We start from the raw sequence: 26,338 nt of genomic DNA on the forward strand, positions 1-26,338 counted from the left end.
AGAATCTGTAAACTTTATTAAGTAATCAATTTCTGAGCCACCTACAATGTAGTATAGAAAACACAGCCAACTTGTATTTGGCAGGAACAATTCATGTCAAACCAATCTAATTTCCTTTTCCGACAGAGAAAATGGTTGAATGGATAAAAAGAAGCTGTAGATGTGACACTTTCATTGTAGTAACATCTTTAGGTGTGGCATTCTTATAAACAATAGTTATAAATCATAGACTATATTAGAATACATGGATGTTCCTTGAGCTGGAGCAAAACTTATGGGGAAAAATAGGAGTTCAGGGAATAGCTGTTAACGATTTGCTCTCAGATAAAGACAGTTTATCAGGTGGAGGTCATGAGAATCTGTCCTGGGACCTAGCCAGTATGTTCGTTTAGGCTTCCAGCTTTTGAAAGAAATGACATGTGTGCAATTGACACCAGGCTGGGAGGGAAAGACAGCAATTTGGAGGTTAGTCCCAATATCATCTTGAGAAACTGGAAGAGTAGTCCAAAAATGGAAAAGTTGATCAGTTACAAATGAAAAGTCTTATACCTGGGAAAACGAAATCAAGTGTAACTGTACAAAATGAGAATAACTCTCCAGGCAGCACTGCATAAAAAAATCGGACCTGCATAACTTCCTAAACTTTTCTGTATACTGACATTGTAAATTATGCAATTTAAAAAATATATAATAGCAATGATACATATACAATTTCTTGTGACATCTTTTCCCTCTGAAATGAATTTAACTCGTGTTTTTCAGAAAGGAATTTCTTGAAGTTTACCTTTAAAGTATCTGAGCTGACCCGCAAAATTGACAGGGACTAAAAAATTAACGACAGTAGAAATGGTGGAGAGAGGGGACCAAAACCTAAGACACGCACCCAGCGTAATACATACTGACTTAAATAACATTGCAAGTAATACAGTTGCCAGTTGCCAGACTGGAAATCTGCAGGAGGTAGCAGCTGTCCCTCAATCTCTGTGCTTTGGCCAACTCATCAGCTTCCCCTCCATGCGCACTCCTAGCACCTCACCCAAGCTACGCCCATGGGTTTTGGACTTCTGCACCACAGGAGATGATGCTCCATGAGCAGGAGTTTCTGCCATCTCTAGCACAAGTGGAAGCAAGTCAAGCAAGTGGGACAAGCCACGCTGCCGATGGCTGCAGAGCGCAGAGCTAGCCATGCCAGCGTTCAGTTCTTTCATCACAGTAACCCAGAGCTCTGCACTGCTTCAATTACCTATTTTCTGGCAATTTGGGCATCTCTGCGCCACGCTATGGAGTGTGTGGAATTACGGTATTCCACATACTGCGGAGCCGTGGAACAGGACCACAGGCATGCAAGTCACAATCATCGTTAAGTGGCTCTGCTGTTCAACTGTTCAAGCCAAGGGCTGCATTACATGGACAAGGGAGACAGAAGTGCTTTATGGCTAACATAGAATTAAGATCCGTTAAAGGGTCTTGCACGTGGAAGCTGGCCTGGTCCTGTGCTAAATGGGCCGCAGGGCTAAAATAGGAGTGTAGTTTCCAAACAGTCGGTCTAGCATCGTTCCTGAGCGTTACGATCCCCTTAAAAATGAGCATGCAATTTTAAAATAAATATTATAGATGAAGATTATCTTACAAAGAACATATAATTTACATTTTTAAGCTCACACTGTTTGTTTTGATGTAATCCATAAAAGTTCCTGCTCTGCAAGGCCCAGCTGACATTTCTTATTGTCTTTAACTAGTTCCTCTCTACCTGTTTAAAGGCAACTTTTATCCTCCACCATAATCTGGAAAAAAATTCTGCAGGACAAGAACTCATCTTAAGTCTTTGCTCATGCCAGGGAGAACCTGATAGACTAGACAAGTAGCATGATCTCTCTTGCCACTAAGAATTGTATCATTCATCCAGATATCCCTGTAAACGACAGTCACCTCAAACATTATGTGCCCTCACAGTGTTTTTAAATTCCTATAGATGTTTAAATAAACGCTTTTATCTTCTGCAGCCACACGAGTATTAATATACACAATGCTTATAGAAAGACACTGGATAAAATTATTATTTTTAGAATTTCCTCACTTCATAAAACAGTACAATAGCAAAGATGCTACAAATAACTCACTATGAACTCTTCTTATAAGCAAACAGAGGAAGTATAAGTTTAGGAAGAGACAAGGAGTTCAGAATAGACAATGTATTAAAATATTAGATTTAGTAGTTAGGAAAAAAGTATAATTTGGGTCAGTAAAAATATAAACAGGATTTTATTCCATAGGTCCATTTGAAACTTGCAAAGAAATGCCTAGCACTTAATAACCATCAATGAGTCCAAGTTCTGTCTGAGATAAAAACCAACAAAAGCAGTGAGCTATTAAATTTGTGACCAGCTTTCTGACTTTTGGAAACTATTTATGCTATTACAAAAGTGGGTTTTAGTTGAATGATCTCATTTTTGTTTGAGACTCCCACCACATTATGGTGTGGTTTTAGGAAAGTGGTTTAACTTTTCTCTTCTGGAGTATTACATATTCTGTGAGTGAGGAAGCAATAAAGTCACCGCAGAGTTAAAACTGCTGGCCAGAAGTTGGCCTCGTGTGTTTTACTCCAATGCGTATGACAAGCTGAAGAGGTTTTATAAGAAACGGCGTGTCAGCCATCTGATTACCACTGGCTTTGTATGTGCGACCTAACTAGCAGGAAATGACCGCACTGATATTAGCTAGTTAAGGTGAAAAAATAAGTGTGTTGGAAGTGGATTCTGCAGGACAGTCATCAATTACTTTTGAGGCTTACTTGAAGTGTTACTACGTTGAGTCCTATTGCTGTACGTCTGAGGACTAATTCAGCTCTCTGTAGGTCAGCGCCCTTATTTTGGACAACCTTCTGCTGAACGTGCCCGGTTCTGTCATGGATCCCTCCCAAGAAAATTGATAAACAGCTTCTAGTTTCCCTCTTGGCTATATTTTAGAAGATGTATTTGGAAACGTTCAATAAGCTACCATCAGTGATTTTTCAAGCTAACTTGCGTTCCAACATTGTGATTTTATCGGCATTTTTTGATGGACTCAAACTTACCTATAGTGCTGCAGTTCCGATTCTAGCTGCTGAATGTATATTTGCAGATGTGGCACTTCGTTAGCTTTCACTTCTAGCTCCTTCACTTTGCCGAGGCTGTTCAGGACGGCGTGCCTCGCCTCTTCAACCTTCTTCCTCATTTCTGCTTGTTCCCTCTTCAGGTTACGGTTGCAATCTTCCAGACTGACCAGAGCTTCCTGAGAGCTCTTCAGCTCTCTTTCTAACTCTTGATTGAACCTAATTGCTTCTTCAATTTGCCCATCCCTGGAGCTCCGGATGAGTTCCACTTCCTTCAGGACACTTTGAAGGCACTTGGTCTGGGAGTTGTTCTGTGTTAATGGTCTCTTATTCCCTACAAAACAGGTCCCCTCTTCCTTATGGTTAGCATGGCTTTTCCGCAGTCCTACCTATAATGAACAGGAGCAGAAAGCAGGGAGAAATTAATGTGTTTTAAAACAATTGGCAAGCAAAACATGCACATCAGGAGTGAAAATGGCTGGATTGTGTCTCACTGGAGGTTTTTTTAATGACCTATAGCTAGCTGATCACTGACAAGTTACCTTTGTGAAATGCAGAGACAAGAAAACAACCTCTGGAAAGGAGTTTTTAAATAGGTTATCTATACATTTAATTTTAAAACTACCCATTGAAGTGGAAAATCAAGTTATTGCAAAAGTTTTTGTACAGCTTTAATGTCACTGCTATAGTCTGTCCTCAAAAGGCAACTAGTATTCTGAAAAAAAGAAAATACTTCCAGTTATGCTTTTTAAGTTGTGTTCAGTAGAAGTGAATAGAGAGCAGGCAGTGGAGTTCTGGAGCTCCAATCTTTGCTCTTCTTCTGATTCATTCTGGGGCCTTTGGCAACTTTGTGTTTGCTTCTGACATCCTTTCACTTTTCAAATGGCAATGGTACAAGTGGCTTTCACCTGCCACACTGGATGCTGTGAAGGTGGACAGCCAGCTAATGCAAACAGCAGCATCACACGTGGAGCAGAGTCCTGCGGGTGCTGTGTTAGTGTTAAATCTAGCCAGGGCTGACCTGCCGGAACAGCAAGTGAGCTCTGCCCTTCAGCGCTTTGCCTCTTCTAGGCTATTTCATGCCAGAGTAATTTAACTGCTGTTTAGGTACGTGTATGTGTTTTGCTTGAGCTGATACAGCAGGAACAGAAACCTGCCCCAGAACTAATGGAGGAGCCAGGGACTGTTTGCAGATCTGGCTCCAACTCTGAGCCCCCATGACCATGCTCTGAAGAAAACACACTTCTGTTCCTGAGGCAAAGATCTCAGGCATCTATGGCTGAGTCACTGCGCATGCTTGTGCAGGTAAGAGCCCAAAAGTTCCTTCTTACTTTGCCCCCCACCCATCCCCCAGCAAGGTGTAACTGTCACATAACTGACCAGCAGCAGTTGTACGCTCAGGTTTGTTAAATCGATATCTTCCACAATTTTAGCAGGGTGGTTTTCAGCGCATCCCTGATACATAGAATGTCACACCGGTGAAAGTACATCCCTCCTTGAAGTCTCTCTGTGTAACCAGATTTTGCTAAAGATGTTGCTGCCAAAGGTGGAAGCGGGGCTGCGGGCTGCTGCCCTGGGGACCGGCCCGGGGCAGGGCAGAGGGAAGCTGGGGGGGTTAGATGGGCACGCAGCGGTGGGACACGGGGGAGCGGCTGCAGGCTGAAGGAGGGAAGATGGGATGGGCTGCTGGGGGCAGCTCTGCCCGGTGAGGGGCCGCGGGGCTGGCCGGGCACAGGGGCTGCCCCCGAGGCCAGGCGGGACGGGGCTGGGGGCAGCCTGCCCCGGGGGGGTCCCTGCCCGCGGCGGGGGCACTAGGGGTCTCAGGATCCCCCCACCCCCCGCGGCGGGGGCACTAGGGGTCTCAGGATCCCCCCACCCCCCACGGCGGGGGCACTAGGGGTCTCAGGATCCCCCCACCCCCCACGGCGGCGGCACTAGGGGTCTCCGAGCTCCCCCCCCAGCAGCCGAGCGTGCCGGCACTCACCTGCAGCGCCAGGCAGCGGGCGTCGCTGCTCTGCAGGGCGGCCCGCATGTCCTCCACCAGCTCCCGCAGGCTGCCGTTCTCCTCCTCCAGCTTGGCGATGCGGTCCTCGGCCCGCTCCAGCGCCACCACCTCCTCGTAGCACTCGGGCGGGCAGGGCCCCGCCGGCCGCCGCCCCGCCGCCTGCCCCCCGCCGCCGGGCCGCCCCGCCGCGCCGGGAACCGCCGTGTCCCTGCGGCGGCGGCGGGGGCTGCGCAGCCGGATCTGCCGCTCGATGTGCTCGCTCTCCCGGCCCAGCGGCAGGCGCGGCGCGGCGCTGCCCGCCTGGGTGCTGAAGTAGCCGCAGAGGCGGGCGTGGAACTGGCGGAAGGTGAGCTCGGCCGAGAGCCCGTCCCACAGCCCCGCGCACTCCTCGGGCTCGGCCGCCGCCGCCTCCTCCAGCCCCAGCACCTGGCACAGCGTCCGGAAGTCCTCGCCGGGGATGCGTCCGGCGCCGGCGCAGTCCAGGTGGTGGAAGATCTCCTGCAGGTACTGGTCCAGGCCGGTGGCCAGCACCACGATCTCGTTCTCCACGCCGCGGTCCAGCCCGTAGTGGTAGGCCAGGGCGCTCACCAGCCACTGCGTCCGCCGGGCCGGCCGCCCGTACGGGTCCCAGCCCTCAGGCGGCTCCATCGCGCCCGCCGGCCCCGCCGCGCCGCCCGGCCGTCCTGCCCCGGGGCGGCCCCCGCCTCGCCTCGCAGCCCGGCCCCCGCGGCGGGGCGGGGCGGGACCGGGGCTCCCCCCCGGCGGGCTCTGCCCTCCCCGGGGCCGGGGCCGGTGCGTGCGGCCCAGCGGGCAGGTGCCGCTCGCTCCCCCCCGCCTGTCAGCGCAGGGGCCCCGGCCGGCCCGGGCTCCAGGCTCGTTGCCCGCTCGGGACCCGGTTATCTCCGCCTCCCCCGTGAGGCGAGCAGCGCCGGCCGCCCCGCCGTGGCTGCGCTGGCGGAGGAGCGAGGGGTCCCGCTGAACCGACGAAACCAACGGGCACCAGAGTCGGTCCTTCTGCCCGCCCGGGACGGGCCCTCCCACCCCGGCGGCTGGTGCCCGCCCGGTGTCCGCATGGATTGCTTCAGCTGTAGCCTGTGAGAGGGATGAGTGAATGCTGGGCAGGGCCCGTACCCCCCCAGGCAGGGCCCGTACACCCCCGGGGCAGGGCCCGTAGCCCCCCAGGCAGGGTCCATACCCCCCCCGCAGGGCCCGTACCGGCAGGGTCCGACCCCCCCCCCGGGCAGGGCCCGTACCTCCCCGGGCGCGGGCCGCAGCCGCGGTCAGGGAGCGGCACCAGCCGGGCTCCTCCGCCGGCGGGACGGGCCAGGGGCGACCGCGGCACCGGCCGTGCCCGAGGCCTGGCTGGGGTGGCCGAGCTGGGGGGTGGCCAGCGGCGGGCAGGGCGGTGGGGGCGCGCTGCGGGGCCCGGCCGGCAGGCTGGGCGAGGGGCAGAGATGGGTGCTCGGCGCTGGGTGCAAACGGTGGGGTGCAGGGGGTGGGGGTCCCACCCGAGGGCGTTCGGGGCACGGTAAGGACTGCGGGTGGGCTCAGGGTGCTGCTTCTGCTTACCACAGTTGCATGGGAACGTCGACTGGCTGCTGTGCGCTGCACATCAAGAAAAAGCATCCTCTGGAAGACTGTTGACCTTCCTCTTTACCAAAAATCAGATTTCTGATTGTTCCTGTGGTAGGTGGCAGCGTCAAGGCTGGCTGGCTGAACATCTCCTTTGGGTTTTACGCTACAAGGTGCAGGTCCCCCAGGGTGCTCGATGCTTCACAGGACCAGCCTTCCTGTTCCCAAGGGCTGAGCGTTACCCACCAGCGATCTGCTGTGTGGCTGAAACTACCCAAAACTGTAGCGTTTGGTACCCCTGCGGTTGTTAGAAAGCTGTCCATCCCACCGACTTACCTAAAGGCTTTTTGAGTGGGTTTTTCTGATGTATTCTTGTACCTTTGAAGAGTGATTCTCCCATTTTCCTCTTGTTTGAAGTGATACATAACTTGTAACTTTTGGTTTTGATTGACTTGAGGCGTGACTGGATGAAGTGGATGCGTATATATTCCTTATTTGCACTCATAGCTGTATGCACCTATAAAACTTTAGCTTTTCTTAGTCTGATAACGTTATTAATGCAAGAAATTTACTTAGGGTCAAAATGTCCCTGTAATGCAGCACCAAAGAGAGACCAGAAAGGCAGTAACATAAACCTTGAATGTTTTTAGCAGATACTATGTAAACCCACATCTGTTATCCACATGCATCAAACCAACCGACCCCAAACACCAACTAAAGCCTAGAGGCCCTGGAGTTAGACAATGCGACAATCTAAATGTGTTTTGGTCTGGCTAGTTTCAATTGTAAAAATATTTATCAAGTGGAAATAATTGATTTAAAGGCTGCCAGAATCTTTGCCAGGCTATAAACCTGTCAGCGTAAATTGTACTTTAGCACCTACAGTTCCCAGTTGGGTTTCTTGGTGATGTCTCTGGATGGAAAAGAGGCATCGTTAGCAGTACTGGGGGGCATTAGGGCCTCTATCAAATTCCTCATTGCCCATCTGTTGGGCTTCTGGTTTGAAAGGACAAAGGATATCAATGGCATAACAAATCTTTGGCTTTCTCTGTTATCCCCGTGATGGGGAAATGAGAATATCAGAAATTATGTCAATTCATATTCACCAAAGTCTCATCTCTGAAAGAAAGCGGATACTTGATTGTAGCAAAATAGCCTTTGGCCTCTGAATTTTGTTTGATTCTTCAGGAGAAGCTCCAACTGTTGGGCAGTTGGGTTTTGCATCATGTTTTCTTAAAACCCAGCCACCTGACCCAAGACTCTTAAACACCAGACAACTGTGAAAACAGTTGGACCAGGGAAAACTTTAATGTCACTTCAGCCTCTCCGTGACAAAGAGGTTGCATTTGGTAGAAGTAAACTTCCCTTTTGCAGCCTGCTTTTCTTTAAAACTGAACCGTGTTGCTCCACTGTTAACATTTGTTTTTTTCCAGTGTGGTGCTCCTGATATCGGAGGTACAGAAAAGCCGGTCACAGTGTAATTATGCCTCCCGTATTTACTCCCAACTACTGCAAGACTAAGATTTTACTCTTTACCCAGACAAGGTTTGCCAGGTCCTCGACTTACTCTCTAAACCTACTCAGGGAGATGGCAGCATTTTAGTTAAGTATTCAAGGAATTTTTCTTTGCTAAGTTGTTCCCAGTTCTGGTAGTGCATTCAGTGCACCCAGTGGCAGCATGAAAAGTATCTTGAAGGAGTCCCAGCTGTAGAAAGAGCTGATGTGAAAGCAGGATCTGAACAGAATGGCTCTTTCTACAGTGCTGTGGTAATAGTTGGAAATTAGAAGTATATTAAATTACTGCTTATGAAATTACTTAACTGGATATTTTTATTTTAAGATGTTAAAAGGTGCCACGATCAAACTCAAGCTTGTTTGCCAACACCATTGATGGAATAATGTTTTAAATTTTATTAGGTAGCCATGGGATTAGTTAAGACATGTAAACTATAGAAAAAACCAGCTTGAGCTCAAGTTAAATAGATTTTATTTCAGGGTTCATATGTGTTCCAGGACTGAGGATCAGCACAGTTTGTGTTTATGTCTGATGTTCCAGGGTATTGGTAGTCTGGTCTCATTTGTGCGGTGGGTTGTTGTTTAGTACACAGAGGCGGCCAGGACTGCAGGACTGTGGAAGATGCTCGTCTTGCGGGAAAGATCACTTCATTACAGTAAAAAAAATTAAAAAAATATTCCTACCAGACTTTCTGCTATCAAGAAGAAAAGTGGAAAAAGTGAAAATGTAGTGCTAAGGACCGAAAAATTGTCTTCCAAACCCTTCCCAACAAAGTCATGCTGTGATATTTCTGATCCTTTAAAAACTGTTTTTTCTGCAAGAGTTGCTTTCAGAAGGAACTTCAGAGAGAGTTAAAATAATGTTAGTGGTGCAGCATTGTTCTTGGCACGTTCTTGAAGTTACTTGTAACTCCAGAAACGTTGGGCGTTGTCTTTTTGTTTGTTAGGTCCAGAGCATTGGGACAGCTCTGTGTTACAGTTTTCCTTCTCTGTCTCACTGTAATTGAGCATTCCTCCCTATCTATCATGTCATTCTGCTCCTGCCTGCAGCATGTTTTCATCGAATACTTATACAAACAGGATTTTAGACGTACACATCCAGTGAGTGTGTAGGTATTTCTGATAAACTGTGCAGATGTTCTACATGTTTAGTGATGTGAAGAGCGTATGGGTGGATACAGGGAAGAGTTTCACTCATTGATATAGGGAACCTTAGTAAGCTTCTGAATGTAAGGAAAACATCTATGTTAAAACTGGACAAGAACTGGCAATCTCCCTTGCTTCGGAGCTGCTGGGAAACCAGTGGGATTAACAAAAGACCTTATCTAAGTGCAACTTGTTTTTTATCCTGAATGGTATTGCTAATTAGATTGTGGCCTTTCTCTTGGCATAAACTATTTAAAGGGAAGAAACGACGTGTTATGTAGTCTGCAGAGGAAACAGCTGCAACTCTCTGAATAACCAGGTGTTGTATTTGACATTTCTTAGCTATTCAGCATCTGGAATCGTTTTAAAACTCTTCTATAGTAATTAGAAAAGAGAAATCTACTGCTTTCAACTTTTATTTAGTGGTGGTCATGGGGTAAATGTTTCTGTTTTATGAACAAATCTTTGGAGTAAATGGAGGGGGGAAAGTGGAAATTCACAATAGGATGAGTGAGAGCAGAATTTGGCTGGCAGTGCCTCAGTCAATGTTCCTGCTGGCTTTCTGTTCCTCTGGCTGCTGTTTGCCAGCAGGTCCTGTGCGGGCTGTAGGGAGCAGGCGTGACCTGAGCCTCTGCTGCAAGGTTTTGACTCCTGTTAAAAGTGTGTATCTAAATTACCACAGAAAAGTATTTTCTTTCTAGAACACTGATGCTGTCTTAATTTCTACTGTAAATTAGACTGTAGATTCTCTGGATAAGTGTGTATTATTTAGACTTAGCCTTTACAGAGCACTTTTTCTCCTGGATATTCGTAAATATCAGAGATTACTAAGTCTGTGTGTAGAGGTAAGGGAATGGAGGTACAGTGACTCTAAGGAGCAGATGCAAGGAGGGTGATGGAAGCCTCAGCCTTGGTGTTGAGACCCATTTTGCGTCAGTCTGGCTGTTCCCGTGACATCTAGAACCTGAAACCCCTGGAAAATCAGAATCAGCTTCCTTATGAGTGAGTGGGACACCTTAGCATACGTTCCCCCCAGCAGGCATGCTGGACAGAGTGCTGTGTAGTTCGACAGCACAAAGAACCTGGGTGTCCCCTACTCCTTGTAATTCCGAGGTTTTATCTGCTTTGCTGAGGATTTGCAGCGCCGAGCCTTTGCCCGAAGGAGTTGCGAGGGTGAGTTTCTGGCCTGATGGTTTGAGCTCTGCCAGCAAGCAGGGAGCGTGTGCCTGGTCATGGCCTGCCAGGATTCTTCATACCAAAGCAGATCTTCAGACTGTCTTTCCCGTCGAGCTCATCAATCTTGAACTCCTTCCACCGCTCCAGCAGGAAGAGTGGGGAATGCCCCCGCGCTCTGCCTAAGGCACAGTCCTGGCGGTTCGCTGGGTCCCGCTCCTGCTGCTCTCCTCATGTCTGTGCTTGCAATGAGAGTGTTGCCGTTGGGACGCAGTCCCGTTTGCCAGGTCCCCTGCAGGTGTAGCTACCTGTCACGGTCCACTCAGTGGACTCGTGATGGTTCGTTTACTATGATCTCGAAGCGCAAAAATCAAGGCGACCACACCGAGGGGTTATACTTCAATCAAACAGCACAATTTTATTGTCTGCCTGTAAAGCGGCGTGTGATAGGTAGAAAGACAGAAAGTGAAGAAAAGATAAAGTAAAAAGAAAAAGGAAAGAGGATTATAGCTACCACCACGGGTTCAAGGTGTCCCTATGGTTCCAGGTCCAGGCAGTGTCCCGCCGGTCCTTCCGATTGTCATGATCCTCGGTGGGGAAGGTCTCCTGAAATTCGGTTGCTAAGGAGTCCTCTTTTATGCCAAGCAATACACGTTGCTCCTCCTCTGGCCCATGGATTGTTGTCAGTCTCTGCCTTCTTGAGCCAGGTTATCACACATGTTCTGGTTCGTTGTAACAACAACAATTGTTATGCGACCTTATCGTAGTTGTTCCTTCCAGTGCCGGGTATCAGGGAGCGGCATAGTACTCCTATGAGTAGATATGTATATACTCCTATATAGTACTCATAGACATAGAATAGAGTACCATGCAGTTCTCCTTCAGGGTCACTGGGTCCCGGTGTCCATGAGGACCACATTCCATCTCCAGGTCTCTGTTAGCAATGCTGAGACAATATCACTCACTTTAGACCGGCTCTTACACTACCGCACGCGTGATCTGGGGGCCGGAGCGGCAGGCTGGCGTCTGGGATCTGGGTCTTCATCTGGCGTGGGTGTGAAAGGAGCACCAAGCTGTTCAGTCATTGTAATATTTGGATCCTTGCGGGCTTTCATGTGCTTTTGCATTTCGTATGAAAAATACAGGTGCTCCCACTGTGTTTGTCTGAAAGAGAGTTAGCAACCCCCCTCCGTGAAGGCAGAGGTGGGAATGGCACAGGGGAACTGTGTGTTCATGGAACACTCGCTGCAGCGTTGAAGCTTTTATCCATCAGGAAAGGGTTTCATGACAATCATGTTCTATTCCACTGGCATTTTAATTTCTGCTCAGCTGGTTTTTGTGCAGACAGTTGGCATGTCAGCTTGAGCTCCTAATGATGGGTTGTGTGACATAATCATGTGGGAAAACAAAGAGAACCAAAATCTGTGCAATGAATCGCCCCACCCCTTTTCACCCCCCTTACGTGAAATACTGTCAAAATAAATGGATTGAAGTGGGCTTCAATACTGAGCTGTTCTTATGAAAAATAGGATGTGTGGTTTGTGCAAGAAGACAGAAATATTTGTTTGGTGTGTAATTGTTGAACTAATCCTGTAATGGTTTTGCTGCGAAGGAAAGGGAAGCTGATAGGTAAGTTGTGTGTATACAGCATGTTAGTTACAGTGTAGGGAATCTGAGTGTCTGAAAAGGGAGTTGGTGAGTAACCGAAGTGCCTGAGCCTGCACTACTGCTTACAGCTCAGGGGTTCGGTGTGTACGTAATCCTGCGGTGCTGTCTCCGAAACACATATCTCTATTTGTTTCTATCTGGTTTATTCTTATTTCTGCTGAGCCATTTGAATGGACATGCTCTTCACAGTACTGGAAAGCGAATATTTTCTTGATTTGTTAGGTGCATGCGTATTTAATTACATACTACCGCTGTAGACAATCCTTGTCTCACTCCTTTGCCCGCTCCACCATAAATATCATCTGTGCTCAAGGCAACAAATTTATACAGTGGAAAAATGTTCACAACATCATATCACAAATGTTTGAAAGGGAATGCGATTGCATTTTTGTTGTTGTTGTTAATTCTATGTTTATGTGGCAATACTTACTAAATTTTCAGATTCAAATGCTTCATAGAAGTGCAGAGCTAACGTGGCCGGGTGCTGTGGGGGCTGCAGCCCGATGGCCCCTGGTGTGCTCAGTGCTGGGCAGGGGTGGCCATCCCGGCTTGGCGGTGGCCGTGGCCTGTCTGGGTGCTGCGCCAGCCTCGTGCCCAGCTCCTGGCCACAGTGACATGGTGTCATGTTGTCACGGCACTGGGCCGCATGTGGCTCCACAGCTGCCGTCTGAGGGGCTGGCTCCTGCCTGCATTATTTGAAAACGGAGATAGGCGTGGAGAAACACACTTACAAAGAGCACAAGGTGTAAGCGTGTCGGCAGGGAAGGCCTGCACTGAGTGAAGCGTGTGGCGGGCCAGCGCCGGCAGGCATGGATGCCCTGCTGAGGTGTTTGTCCTGCTTGTCCCCCAGCACCCAGCCGCTGAGTTTGTGTGTACACGCTTGGAAATCATTCCTGAAATGGGAGTTTTTCCACCTCTTCACACTGTCCTTCCTTGCTTCTGCTTTGGTTCTAGTAGGGATTTTCATTTCAGCACTAACATAAAGCTGTCTGTCCTGCTCCACAGCCTTTGAGTCTGCTGCCTGAACGTCAAGATGGCAAAGCAAAAGCAGAAGAACGCGGAGGCAGCGGGAGAAGAGGAGATGGAGGAAGACGACAGAGGAGAGATGGCAGACCTGAGCAGAGCCGGCTCTGGGAGCGCCTGTGGAGCGGCAGGGCCAGGGGGCCGCGGCGGGCTGCTCCCACCTGAAGGCATGTCGTTGGGCCCGGTGGGTGGCCACACTGTGGCCTGCACACTCACCATCTCACTAGCCATCCCTGCCCGGCCCACAGGTCAGCACCTGACACTGCAATTCCGAAGAATCCTTCTTTTATTACTTCATAAATTCATGTGGCAGAGACTTGAATGGCTTCAGGCAATGATGTTAGAAGAGATGTTAGTTGATTTGAATTTTCCTGGCTAGAGCGCTGCGGCAAGTGGCCGCGGGGCATGGGTGCCCCTTGCCATGGGGTGACTGTCACTAGCAGCTGAAGGTCCTTCCTGGCCGCTGGCTCCGTGGTAGCCACAGGTACTCCAGGTGCTGATCTTGGCTGGTGCTTATTATTCAGCTGCTGCCTAACAGTGAAAAAAAAGGTTGGTTTTAGCATATATACTCAACTTGGCCACTTCTGATTTGTGGTTGTTTAAAGGTGATATATATATATTTAACTTGTTATTTTAGCATAAGGCAGCAGCTGTGGTACAGGCAGCCTTCCCTTGAGCCGTGTGGAGCTCTGCTTTGTGGAAGTTCTCTGGGTAACAGGACATATATGCCTTGGGAATTGCAATCACTGGCTGTCACGCTGCAGGAAGCGAGGATGAAGGGGGCAGTTCCAGGAACTTTATGGACCATTACAGTTGTTAAACCTGGGTAAGAGCCACAGGGTTGGGCACTGGGTTGAGAGTTTCATGTTCACCACTCATCTGTGTTCAATCAATCATTTTTCTGTTGGGATGCTGGAATGAATGCCTCTAACCATTTTGTTGTTGCAGAGAGCATTAATTCCCCCTGAAAGTGTCATTTTTGACAACATTTAAAGCTTCCAAGTGATTTTAATATTCTTTCTAGGACAAAAGCAGAAGATATCCAATCCCCCTGATTTTCAAGGAAAGAGAATCCAAGTTGATAAATCGGGAGCTATTCCAAGAATGCAGCATTGCTACCACATTGAGTACTTCCTTCTACCAGATGACCTCGTACCTAGAAAACTGGATTTCGTGGTGTTTGGGGTGGTAGCAAAGTTATTTACAGAATCTAGTTCCAAGGTAAAATATAATAAAACTACATAATCCAAAATGCCATATATAGAAGGTAGGAAAATGTTTTCAGATATATAATGCTGTAGCTGCATATTGCTTTATCAGCTGTCTAGGCCTTATCTGCACATGCAGATATCGAACAAATATCAAAGGTAGAACTTGACTCTGCTAGCCCAGATCAGCAGTAATTTGTGATGTTTATAGTAAGAGGCTGGTGGGTTAAAGAGTATTTTATTTTCCTCTAGATATCAGTTTCCTTGGGCTTATAGCTTTTATTTTTCAAGTACTAAGATGATAAAATAATAATTTGAAGGCAACTACATTTTATTAACGATAAAAAAAAATGAAATTTTTGCCTTTGATCTTCGTTGCGGAGAAAAAGATTTTTAAGTTACTTGAAGAATTTTGCACATTTTATTTAGGCTTGTGTCTAACTGAATCCTGTGCATTGAAATACAGGAACTTAAAGAATTTGGTATATTGTTTTGAATACACCTTGGGTTGTTAAGAAATCATGTCTAAAAAGTCAGTGCTAACATAATTAAAATATTTGATTATGAGAGTTGGTTTTAAAGCAATCTGTGCAGTCTCACGTTTTGTCTTTGCATGACAGTCTTCCCAATGGCTCTCTTTGATTACTTTGCTCTTCTGAGTATCAGCTTGATATTTTTGTTAAACAAGATGCGCTTGCAAAGCTGCTGATTGAAGTGTTATACTGGCAATTCTAAGTGCTTTATTCTTACTGTTTGCCAGCATATAGATGTGAAGCTTAGTGGTGGTCCTTTAATTTTATAAATACCAGTTCAACTTTTTAAAGGGTATACATTTGCTTTTACAGTATTCTGTTAAGTCTTCACTCCACAGTCTCATGCTGAGCAACAGCTTAATTGCTGTTTGTTCTTGCCTTGGGTCTTTGTATCAGACCTTGGCTTGGTAAGACACTTTGTCTGGATCCAACAAAATATGCTGCTCTGACGGAGCAAGGCAGGGGGTTGCATCATGTAAGACCCAGCAGAAGCTGAAGGGAATAAGATATGCAGGCTTGAGAGCAGTCGTGATAGTGGTCAGCATGTGAATGCAAATTCTTCAGTACTGGTCATCTCCTGTAAATATTTTAATCTTTTGTTTTAATAGGCTATTACACCATGGATTGAAAATGACAAGATGTGGATATCATGGGACCATAGTGTTGATATCATTGTCACCAATGAATATCTAATAAAACTAAGAGATCACAAAACTTTAAAAATCTGGGATACCAAGGACAAAGTTTCCTCAAAAGCAAAGCTTTGTAAACAAAATATTATTTCTTCACTAGAAAGGGATGCAGAGGCTGTTGGTAAGTCTAATGCAATAAATATTAGACAACGTTTAAGATAAAACATATCTTGAAATTGTGACTGCACCTATTGATGTTACTGTTGAGATTATTTGACATTTATACGTCATTCCCATTAAGATAATTCCTACTTGTTGGTGATTTAATGAATGCATGAGTCAGCTTCTGAAAATGTTGGTGGCAGGAAAATATAGTTAGGCCTGTGATCTGAACCTTTGAAAACTAGCAAGTTCTTTGAGGCTGTTGGGTAGTAATGGTAGCAATGAATGTATTCGTTTTTTAAAGATAGATTTCAAAGTTTCTTCTTATTGTCCTGAGAAGCCAAACTGGTACAGCCATATTTTTATGCTGTGTGTCTTTCGATTTCATCTTCTCCCCCTGTTGTCTTCCGCAACCCCATAACCTGAATCTAGCCCTAAATTTTGGCCACACTAGCTTGAAGCTCATTGGTTTCAAAGACAGTTATTTTATAATTTATATTTCATTTTTACTAGTTGAGTTAATGTCATTAGACCTTGTTAGGGCTCTTATAGATATGTGTGACGTGAGATCTGAGTCCTTAATAAATACCAGAGAACTAAACATGAGATGAAACCTAAGAGTAAATGGGGTATCCTTTGATCTGATGTCCTGAAACTACTGTCAAAATTAATGTTACTATTGAAATATGCATAATTTCTTAGTAAAAGACTGTAATTGTTCTCTCTTTCCCATGTGGATCAGTGGATAGGGTTTTGGTGGGGTTATAAGATCTCAGGTGCTAGTTAGTTAATAAAGGATTCGGTTTCTTTTGATTGAACTAATGCTAATAAACGTTTGCTCAGAGGTGGCGGGGTTTGGCAACACATAGGCTTTGCAACTGGTGGAGATTTCTGACAGCATTTGGGTTTGCTCTTTAAGACAGGTTGAGCACCGGAGTCGTCGTTGTTGAGGAATGGAGACTTGTTTGTAGTTCGGTATTTTCTCACGAGCAGCCTTACGTTTGAGCCGCAGGAGGAAGGCAAGACGAAGGTTTGAGAGCTTTCCCTCCTGAGGCAGCATGCTGCTGGAGGAGCCCCCGCAGCTCACTGCCGGGGCTGTTTGCCTCCTCTGCAGGCTCAGTGTTCTGGCAGGTCCCACAAACCTCGCCTGCCCCAAGATTGTCTTTGGAATATGTATCGCTACGCAGTACTCAGGGAAAACATTTTATGCTAGATTCTTCTGTGGGCTTTGAGGTAAATCTCAGTAACACTGATGATTTTCATCTCCAGATGAACAGACCTGAAGTCCAAGAGTGGCTTCTTACAGATAGTAGGAAAAGGGTAAGAGGTGCCATGGGAAAATCATTGCTCAAAATTTGAGTGGCTCAATCAGACTACGCAATGAAGTCTAAGCCAGGGAATTTATTTTATTTTCTTTTTTTCCCCGGATACGTGGGGTAAGACATGCAGTGCTATCACAAAGAAAATACTTTGAAGAGTGTCAGCCAGCACCCAGCTGTACAAAAATCAAGGCAGCAAAGGAATCCAAGGCACAGGAGGAGCCTTCCACCCTTCCTGTAGGAGGTATACCAGTATGGAAGCTGGAACTAGCTTATGGGTGAAAAGGGAAGGGGAGTGCAATGGCACCGTGGGCAACAGATGAGCAGGAACAGGACCAAGGAATCTACTGAGGGAACGAGGTGTTGCAGGAAGGCTGAAGGTAGTAGGTCTAGTTAGGACAAGTTTTTAATAGCTTTGGGATAGAATTGGGGCAGGAAAGAGGTTTAGCTGGCTCACAGAAAGTTATGAAGGGACGCTAGAAAAAAGCATTGGGATTTTCTGCTGCTTCATTTGTAAGTGACAGCATTAACATCTGGAGCCATGACTAGAACACAAGTTCCCAAGTTCTTTCTGTTTCTCTGCCATTGGCAAATATCTGGAATCCAAGCAGCAGAATGCCACATGTCCTTTGAATTGCTAGTGCATGGAAGAAGTATGGAAGTGCTAGCTCCTGGCATTGGTGGGGTCCCAGCTGTACGCTGTTCTGTAATCTGGCCTTGCATTACGCTGATTGAGAACCTGCTGCAGTACTGCTGCAGATAACAACCTGGCCTTGCAGCGGGTTCTCCATGTACCGGCAGCACGTTGGTAGCTGCGTCTTCTTAAACCCTGCTGCTAGCTTTCGTTGTTCCTGTGGAGCCCCGTGCAAGCTTGCTAATGGGAAAACTGGGATTTCTCTGCACCAGGGCACTGTTGAGTGGAGAGTGCTCTGCTCTGAGCTCAGAGGCACGTGGTACTGCGTTACAGAGCCCGCCAGGAGAACGTGGGGGTTCAGAGCTCACAACAGCAGCCGAAGTCAAGAGCAAATGAAAGAAAAGTTAATGCCATTTAAAATAAATATAGAATGTGAGAATTCTGAAAAACACCCTAGGTCCTTGGCTTTCCAGCTGGGCCATCAAGGTTAGTGAAAATCTTTTGCCTTATTTTTTTGTACTTCAATTTTCAGTCTCCACACCGGAGAGAATATATGACATGTTGTTACAGAAAACTGAGAAAGCAAAAAGACACTTCAGCAGTGAGTGTTACAGAGCTCTCTAGGAGAACTTCAGTAACTCTTTTGATACACCAGGATTACCGCTTGGATACTTTGAAAGAAATTACACCAAGACCTGCATTGTGCATTAAGAAAAACCCTAAGTTTTGAAATATTCTTTCATCAAGCAACACACTGAACAATAGTGTGCTGTCTGGTGCAGCGGACTGTGGAAAAAGAATCTGAGGTCTTGGATACGTACATGAATTCAAGCAGCATAGACCTTCTATTGTAAAAATCTCTGCTTTTAGGCAGTTGGCCTTGCAATTTAATAGTTGTTTTCTTAGAACGTTTTTATGAACAAAAATGTCCAAAAAATACTGGAAAGCAATTACTTTGACACTCCCTATTTTTACTTTAGTCATATTGTAAAAACACAAACAATACTTGCTTCTTTTGTTTTTCTTTTTTTTATCCTTAATTTTACATTTTTCTGGTGAAAACAAACCTCACAGCTAGGTTGTCCCTTTGTGATTTATCTGTGATTTTGTTAGATCTACAAACAAAGATGAACTTGCCAAATAGAATTATCCAAAGGGAAATCTTGTTACCGCAGGAAGGTACTGAGGATTCAGCAGATAATGTGATTTCCTCCTATATTAGCATCTGATGTAGGGCTGCTTACGTTCTGTTGGGAACACTGTGTCACCAGCTTTGGTTGGTTATCTTTGTAGGGGTTTTTTGATGATTAATGGCACGCGCCATCTAAATGGAGGTGGGTTAACTCCTGGGGTAACTAGGCGAGCAGAATGCAGCTGTGTTTTGGTCGTAGTGCCATCTAGTGATGGGCACAGCGGGGATCGACGGACCAAACACTAAATCTGTAAAGGTGGAAAGTGTGTTCGAGGAAATAAGGGACAGGAATACGGCTTCCAGTTCAGATGAATGGGGAGGTGCCAGCATTTTGCCTACACGCTAACCCGTTCCATGTTAAGGAAGAAAGGAATGTTCTGAAGATGTCTTAACCTTTCTTTTCATTGACTGTAAAAAATTTGTGTGCTCTATTGGGTGTATCAGTACTTGTGCTCTGTGAAATAAGTAAGCTGCTACAGTTTCTTAGAATCCTCTTTATAGCTGGATAAAAACCTAATATTACACTGCTCTGTCTTTGCTGGCTTCCAGGTGATGGCAAATTTTGGCCTTTATTGTGTGGAACATAGCTATTCAAGGGCAAATTGTCCTTGCCACTCATATACAGGGTTGTTTTCCTCTAATCTCACTGTAATTAAGACTTACATCTCAGTGTGCTTAAGGCTGATACATTGTGAGGTTAACTATTGAGTAATAAACACCGAAACCCATGGCTGTAGAGTGGTTTTCTGTAATTAAAGAACATTTGAAGACAGTTAGGTGTAGTATACCATACTTCTAGCATATATAAACATTCACTAAATATCTGGGCATTTCTACACATTGTGGAAGAGCTCTGGACACTGGTAACACTACTTTTTTTGTGACTGTTCGCTAGAATAGCAATTGGAACAGCTTATTAAAATAAATAAGGCAAAAGTAATGTATTACTTCTTATGTATGCAGTCTTTCATGTGTTAAGATACATTATTGACATCAGTAGATGTTTAAGTACAGATAGCATATTCAGCGTTAACAAAATATTAGTTGGGTACTCTCGCCTCATTTTCGTTACTTTGTTAATTCCTAGTTTTGTTTTAAATTGCATATGATAATTACCATGGAACTTATTTTTCTAGGTAATAAAGTATGACTTTATAATATTCTAGTTTCTCTGCATGATCTCTCAAAATCCCTCAAAAATATTTAATTTCCTATATTTTAGGCTTATTCAAACTCATCCTTGAGATGCAAACAAAAATTAAATGGGCTGTGATTTTGAGTTAAAAAATACAGCTTGCATGAGGCTTCTCACCACATTTTGCTAGAGCTTTACAGTTGCATTTTGTTAGTCTTAATGGACTTATTAAAACAGAGAAATACTTAACAAATGTAAAAACTGTTTTAATTCAGCAGAAGAAACTGATCTGAATGGATTAGCAGCATCTAATTGTGGTTTGCCAGATCCATCAAGGAGAGATGACTTTTGTACAGTGAGGTAAGAGTGCTGCACTTGCATTGGGGAATGTTGATGTGTTAAAAAGTACAGCTGAAGATATATAATTGGGTTTTTAGTACCTATGGGGTTTTTTTTAATGCTGTATAATTATACTGTGGTTTCAAAAGTGGTTAATTACTGCTTTTTGCACCAATGCCTACTGATTATAGGAAAGGAGAAAAAGCATCAAGATTTAATACATCGAGCTTGTTAGTAGTAGATTTGGGGTGAAGTAGCTGTTATGAAATAATTACATAAGCCCAGACTTTGCTGGGCTGAAAGAGTTTGGTAGTGGCAAAAGCGTGGAGGTTGCTGTTCAGGGCACCTCATTCTTTTTGAAAGGTTGAGGGTAGTGTCAACAGGAACAGTTGCTAGCAGAGCAGGCTTTGCTGGCTTGTGAGCTCAGTGGATCAACTATGAATTTGTATTGGGTCAAATTACCATGAGGTAATTTTCTAAAGCAATTAAGATAATGCTGAGTTTATAGGGAACTGTGCTGCTACAGCAGTATTTGTTCTGTTCTGCTTTTAGGCACAGTTACTCTCTCTTTGGGTTTAATAAGTCATTTGCTTTAATAATTTTCAGTGGTAAATTTCTAACAATTAGCATGTAACTCTCTAAAATTGTAGAAAATGCTAGAGGGTTCAAGACGTGATTAAAATATAACAAAAGAGTCATATTTTCTTGGGTATTACTCATAAAGCAAAACTTTGGACTTGAAATAGAAATGAATCATGAATAGGGTGTATCTCAAATACGTCATTCAGAATGTCATCTGAAAAAATAGGAACTCTTAAATGACTTTCTCAAGAGTCCCATTTTGTCTCTAAAAAATTAATTGGTGATAGCGCAAGATAATGAATCCAGTCCCATATTTTATGATGTGCTTTCTCATTTTGTGCTGTTATGTAACTTCAAGAATTTCTCCTGAACAAGAATTAGTCCAACTGTGACTCTGCTCAAAAGATAACGAAACCAATGAAAGGACTCTTAATGCCTTCGGCACAAATTTATGAGCTTAGCTTTACAGATGCATATTTCTGAGTATTTTCTATGCTGTGAGAACAGTAATATTTCTGATGAGCATATCTGTAAGTGAATCTTGCAGATCAAATGGTGTGGGTTTGTTTTGCTGAAAAAACCCATGCATTTGTAGAGTTGAAGAAAATCAGAAAGATTGTTGAATTGCACGTGGAAGCAAAATCGTTAGTGCAAAACCATCTTTAAAAAAACCATTCTCACAACACTTAGAAAATCTAGCCACCTTGCTTTAAGTTCCTAGCCTGTGTTTTGAGCTGCTAGAGGCTGAACGCTTCTCTAACAAAGGTGCTGAATTGTAAGATTTGAGAGAATCTTGATTTTTTTTCAATCAGTGCCTTGTTACATCACCTTGCATAATTCTTGGTTTGCTGCCTGTTCTGGTTTTAACAGTCCTCAGTTCCCGGTTTTGTAAACTAAGTGTTCGTGCCCGCCATACTGCAGCCTTTGCCAACTGAGCTGTTTCCTTCTGCGTTGTATTTTTGAGTGTGACAGTAAATACCATATGATTGCATGATGAAAGCTTCAAAACTGCTAGAATCAGTGGGGCTAGTGTGTTTATCTTTTGCGTATTGGTTTGTGGTAATAGAAATGAAAAAACAACCTTTGGAATGGGGTTTTATTTATTAATGGCTTATGGGAGGAGATAATCGGTGCAAATGGGAGTTGGTGTTGTTGAAAATAAATAGAGTTTTTACTCCAAAAATAGCATTGGTGAAATCCTGCTCTGTAACTCCCACAAGCATATCCTTTCTGCTCAGAGGTGGGTGTCCACGTTGTTTGAGACTTCCTGTAGAACCCCAGGGCATCACCGTACTTTGGACTTGCTCTGCATTTGGCAAGCGTCTATATTGCTGAAGTATAAAGATATTTGAAAGCTATTTGTCCAGGTGAAGTCTGAAAGTGTAGTTCCTTATGCCGTTGCAGTTCCCTTGCGTGCATTTATGCTGTCTGTCATGCCAGTAACAAGGTTCGGGTGAAACGTGAACAAATGACATCAGTATTGTGAAAAATGAACAGCATGTGTTTAGTCTTCATGCAAACTGAACTTACAATACATATTAGCTGGAATAGAAATAATTTTTAGATAGAAATATTCTAGTAGTTTTCTAAACCCCTCCATATCTTTACTGGAAACTTATTTAGAGGTGTTACAGGCTAATGGCACAAGAGCTATTGAAGAATATTTATCAGGCTATTAGTTCTGGGAAAATTTACCTGTTCAAAGTGAAGCTCAAACAGGATAAAATGAATGAACATTTATCCTTACGTACGTCACTGTTGCTCTTTCATATACCTGAACATTCTCATTCCACCTGTGTTGTGACTGTGGTGATGTTTCTTTCTAGCTTTATGTTATTGTAATGATCATTCCTTGTGGAGGACTTGTAGTGACCTGACAAGCAGCCTACATGTTTACTCTAAAAGCAAATCTGACATTCAGGAGGTTATATTTTACCAATTTTATTGGCAAAGTTTTGCTGCTCCTTTGCACACATGGAAAAGAATTTTATTTTTTTTTCTTCTAAAGAATCAGCTTCCTTCTTGCCTCATTTTGTGTCAAAAGTCCACAGCCAGGAAATATGGTGGTCACAATAATTGTATGCTGCATTTCTTCTCTCAAATTGGTTCCAGAACAATTCTTAATACTGCTGTAAATGCCCACATATGGCCTGATATCCTCTGTGCTTTCTCAGTTTGCAGCAGGGAGGTTTCCAATAAATTCCACGTTGCCTCCATGAACTCCACACTACCATTTCCTTCATTTATTCCCAACACCTGGAGTTTTCTATATATAGTGATGGTCTCTAGGGTCTCCAGCTCTTTGCAGTGACTTATTTAGTCTGTATGTATTGAGGCAAATGAAACAGCCTTAGTGTTTGTTTTTTTTAAGCAGGTGTGGGGTTTTTTTCCTTAGCATGATTGTTTACTCACAAAACCACATATAAACTTTTTTTTTACTTAGATTTGTTGTTCCCAAAGTAATTATTTTGACAATCTGTCATTCACTACGTAGTTACCTGTTACATATATTAAGAATTTTGACTGTGGTTTTATAGGAATACAAAGAAAATCTGTACTTTTAATGTTGTCACTTTTAGTGCTGCAAAACCATGCAGCCAGCCGCCTTTCTGCCCACTCCCAGCTATTACTATGACCCTTTTTGAAACATCTCTGAGGATAGGTAGAGTTATTAGGGAAATACTTGCCTTAATCTGGGTAAGGGATTATTATTTTTAGTGCTATAAACATATATTGCTTCAAGCTTCACAGCCACAGCCTTGATTTGTTGCTCACTGCATGGATGCCTGTCCAAATTAAAATAATGCTTGTGAATCAGCTGAAGAATTTAGACCTCTGAGATTAAGATTCCTGGAGGGAGGAGGAGGAAGAAAGTATGTTTGACAGGTTTAATGCCAAGGATAAAGGGAAGATGTAGCACATATTAATAAATCTAGAGAAAATGCTGTAGATTGAATATGATAATCTGGAGAAAATGCTCAGCACGAGAAAGCCTTAAAGCAATCCTTGTGAGCAGCTGTGGGGGCAGCAGTCAGGGAGAGCTGGGCTTTGTGTCCCAAGCATGTAACGCGAGTCACGCTCAGAGATGGCTAGATGACATCTACCATTCTTGCAGTCTATGTTATTAGCAATAAAATGGTTGTTAAAGTCTTAAAAAAAAAAAAAAAGGGATGTCTTCATGTGTGTAAAAGTATAGACTTTACATATCTGTCTACATATATTGAACTATAATTATTTCATTATTAAACATTGTACCTCTCAAAACATCACCAAATACCTTTGTTTTCAAACTGCTGCTATTATAAATCCTGCCTATAAAGCCAAGTAAAACAGTGTTGAGTTTTTGCAACTACTGATGCAAAAATTTCTTGGACAGACGTTGTATTGCCTTGAACTGCATAGAAAATTCTACCACCAGTTCTGTCGCCCCATTGTGAGGAATCTTTAGAGCTGAATGCATTCTTCACAGATAAAATAATTTTGCCGTGGTATGTCTTCTACTGCTGCCCTCCAGGTACAATGTGTAACAGTGCTCTGAAGACAGGGACAACAAAATCATTTATTCAGGAGGTTTAAAATACAGTGAGATTCACCTCTGTTAAACAGACTTTTCTGTTGTTTCTGGTTAATATTCATTTATCAGTAGCAATAATGTGTCAAACTTGTAAGGAATAAATTTGTAGAGAATAAAATGTGTGAAGTTTTATGAAGAACCATTTGCAGCAGGGGTTGATATTACAAAGTTTTGGAAGCTTGCTAATGCTGACGCTGTGACAGCATTCCTAGCAGCATTGTCCCCCTGAGAAGGCAGTTGCTCCTATAATACAGTGAAAATGTATTAATTCTAGTTTTCTGGTCTATCTGAAATTGTGTTACAGGGGATACCAAAGGAGAACAGTATTGGAACAGGTGTATTTCTCTTTCCTCAGAAAGCAAAGCAGAGGTACAGAAAAATCTGTAAGATATTGTAGTATGTATTACAAGATGGTTTATTTTATGCATCTCTTCAGGTACTTGGTCTCTTACTCAAAAGAGAAGGAGCATGTATCCTGTTGCTATCCTTTTTTGTTCTCCTTTACATTTATATTCTGGCCATTGAGCTCTTTTAGACTTGAGTATTATTTTTTTTTTAAATGAAATTGTTTTGGTGGAATCATTAGCATGGGAGGGATTTATTTTTTCATTTTCCATATTTCTTAAATAACTTCAGATCTTTTTAATGTTTTCAGAAGTGTGACACTTGCAAAAAACAGATTTCTGGGTAAGGCCCAAATTCTGCAGCAGAAAGCTGTTGCTGGTCTTCCAGTTAATTCAACTTCAAAAGAAACTGAGAAAACAAATGATAATGTGGCGTTCTGCCATATGGAGCAGACAGGATAGTCACCATGAACAGTAAGTTCTGGATGGAACTATGGATTTGAAAAGGTGGATATGGAATTCTGTTTATTTTAACCTTGAATTCCCTTTTTCTTAAAAAAAAAAAAAAAAAAAAAAAAAAAAGAGTTACGGGACCTGTGTTTTATTTTAGTCTCAGCTCTGCCGTGAACTTTCTGTGTTTCTTCAGCAGCTTAATAAACCGTTCAGTTTCCTTAGCTAGTTTTGTGCAACAGGGATGATGATGATGGCCCTTTTCTACCATTTGGAGTGTTCCAGAGATAACGTGATGGATATTTGCAAGGGAGTTGGGTGGGCAATAATGAAAGTTGTAAAACAGTTGAAGAGTAGCGTTGGAGCTAAAACAACTATCCCCAACTGTGACATTATCAAGCTTTTTTTTTCATGTCACTTGCATCGCTTTTTCCATTGGAGGCCAGGTTTTGATTTGTGCTTTACAGTCCGTTTTTATTTCCAGTTCTAGTTCATTATGTTAAATGAAGATCCACAGCCCCACTGAGTGATATTTTGCTCTCATCTGTAGTTTACAATTGACGAAGGCCCTGTGAAAGGTGGGGGATGATAATCACTGTGACAGTGGACACTGGAGCATATATTGTGTTAAATAGCATGCTTGTCTGGCCAAAAACCAGCACAGCATCACAGGGTTACAGTACGTATTACCCCCAGTACACATTATAAAATGTACAATTGATTATCAGTAAACATCACTGGATGTGAATGGTAAGATTGAATTGTATTATGATTCTATCAAAATAAGTGAATGCACTGACAGTGTCAACCAAATCTTTACTTGCCAACTGTTTTCTGTTGCTGTCCGCTGTGGCAGAGTTTGGCGCTTGCTCCTGCTTTTATAGACAGACCTTTTGAAGAGTAGTAAAGAAAACACGAATGCAAAACAGGGCATGCAGAGGAGAAAATAAACCCTATCCCAGCCAGAAGCAGGGCAGGCAGGCATTTCGGAGCCTGGCTGTACGCGTGCGGTGCTGGCAGGCAGCTCAGGTCGCACAGGGC

General features: G+C 44.0%; 2 protein-coding genes across 4 annotated transcripts in view; one reads left to right on the plus strand and one right to left on the minus strand.

Annotated features, from left to right (window-relative positions):
- EFCC1 (EF-hand and coiled-coil domain containing 1) overlaps positions 1 to 6,223 on the minus strand; it is a 63,433-nt gene extending 57,210 nt beyond the window's left edge. For all 3 annotated transcript variants that reach the window (XM_080386160.1, XM_080386159.1, XM_080386161.1), the window contains exons 1-2: positions 5,076 to 6,223; positions 3,074 to 3,480 (exon numbers count right to left, since the gene is read on the minus strand). In XM_080386160.1, the coding sequence (XP_080242286.1) occupies positions 3,074 to 3,480; positions 5,076 to 5,744 (1,076 nt within the window). In that variant the 5' untranslated portion in view covers positions 5,745 to 6,223. The remainder of the gene's footprint in view (positions 1 to 3,073; positions 3,481 to 5,075) is intronic.
- The window catches only part of LOC308063345 (uncharacterized protein FLJ43738-like), a 120,096-nt gene that overhangs the window by 88,374 nt on the left and 5,384 nt on the right, over positions 1 to 26,338 (plus strand). The window contains exons 5-9 of the mRNA XM_080386187.1: positions 13,176 to 13,441; positions 14,218 to 14,414; positions 15,543 to 15,747; positions 20,284 to 20,368; positions 25,159 to 25,321. Of these exons, the coding sequence (XP_080242313.1) occupies positions 13,204 to 13,441; positions 14,218 to 14,414; positions 15,543 to 15,747; positions 20,284 to 20,368; positions 25,159 to 25,309 (876 nt within the window). The 5' untranslated portion in view covers positions 13,176 to 13,203 and the 3' untranslated portion in view covers positions 25,310 to 25,321. The remainder of the gene's footprint in view (positions 1 to 13,175; positions 13,442 to 14,217; positions 14,415 to 15,542; positions 15,748 to 20,283; positions 20,369 to 25,158; positions 25,322 to 26,338) is intronic.

Source organism: Falco punctatus, assembly GCF_963210335.1.
Source record: "Falco punctatus genome assembly, chromosome: 4".
NCBI lineage: Eukaryota > Metazoa > Chordata > Aves > Falconiformes > Falconidae > Falco > Falco punctatus.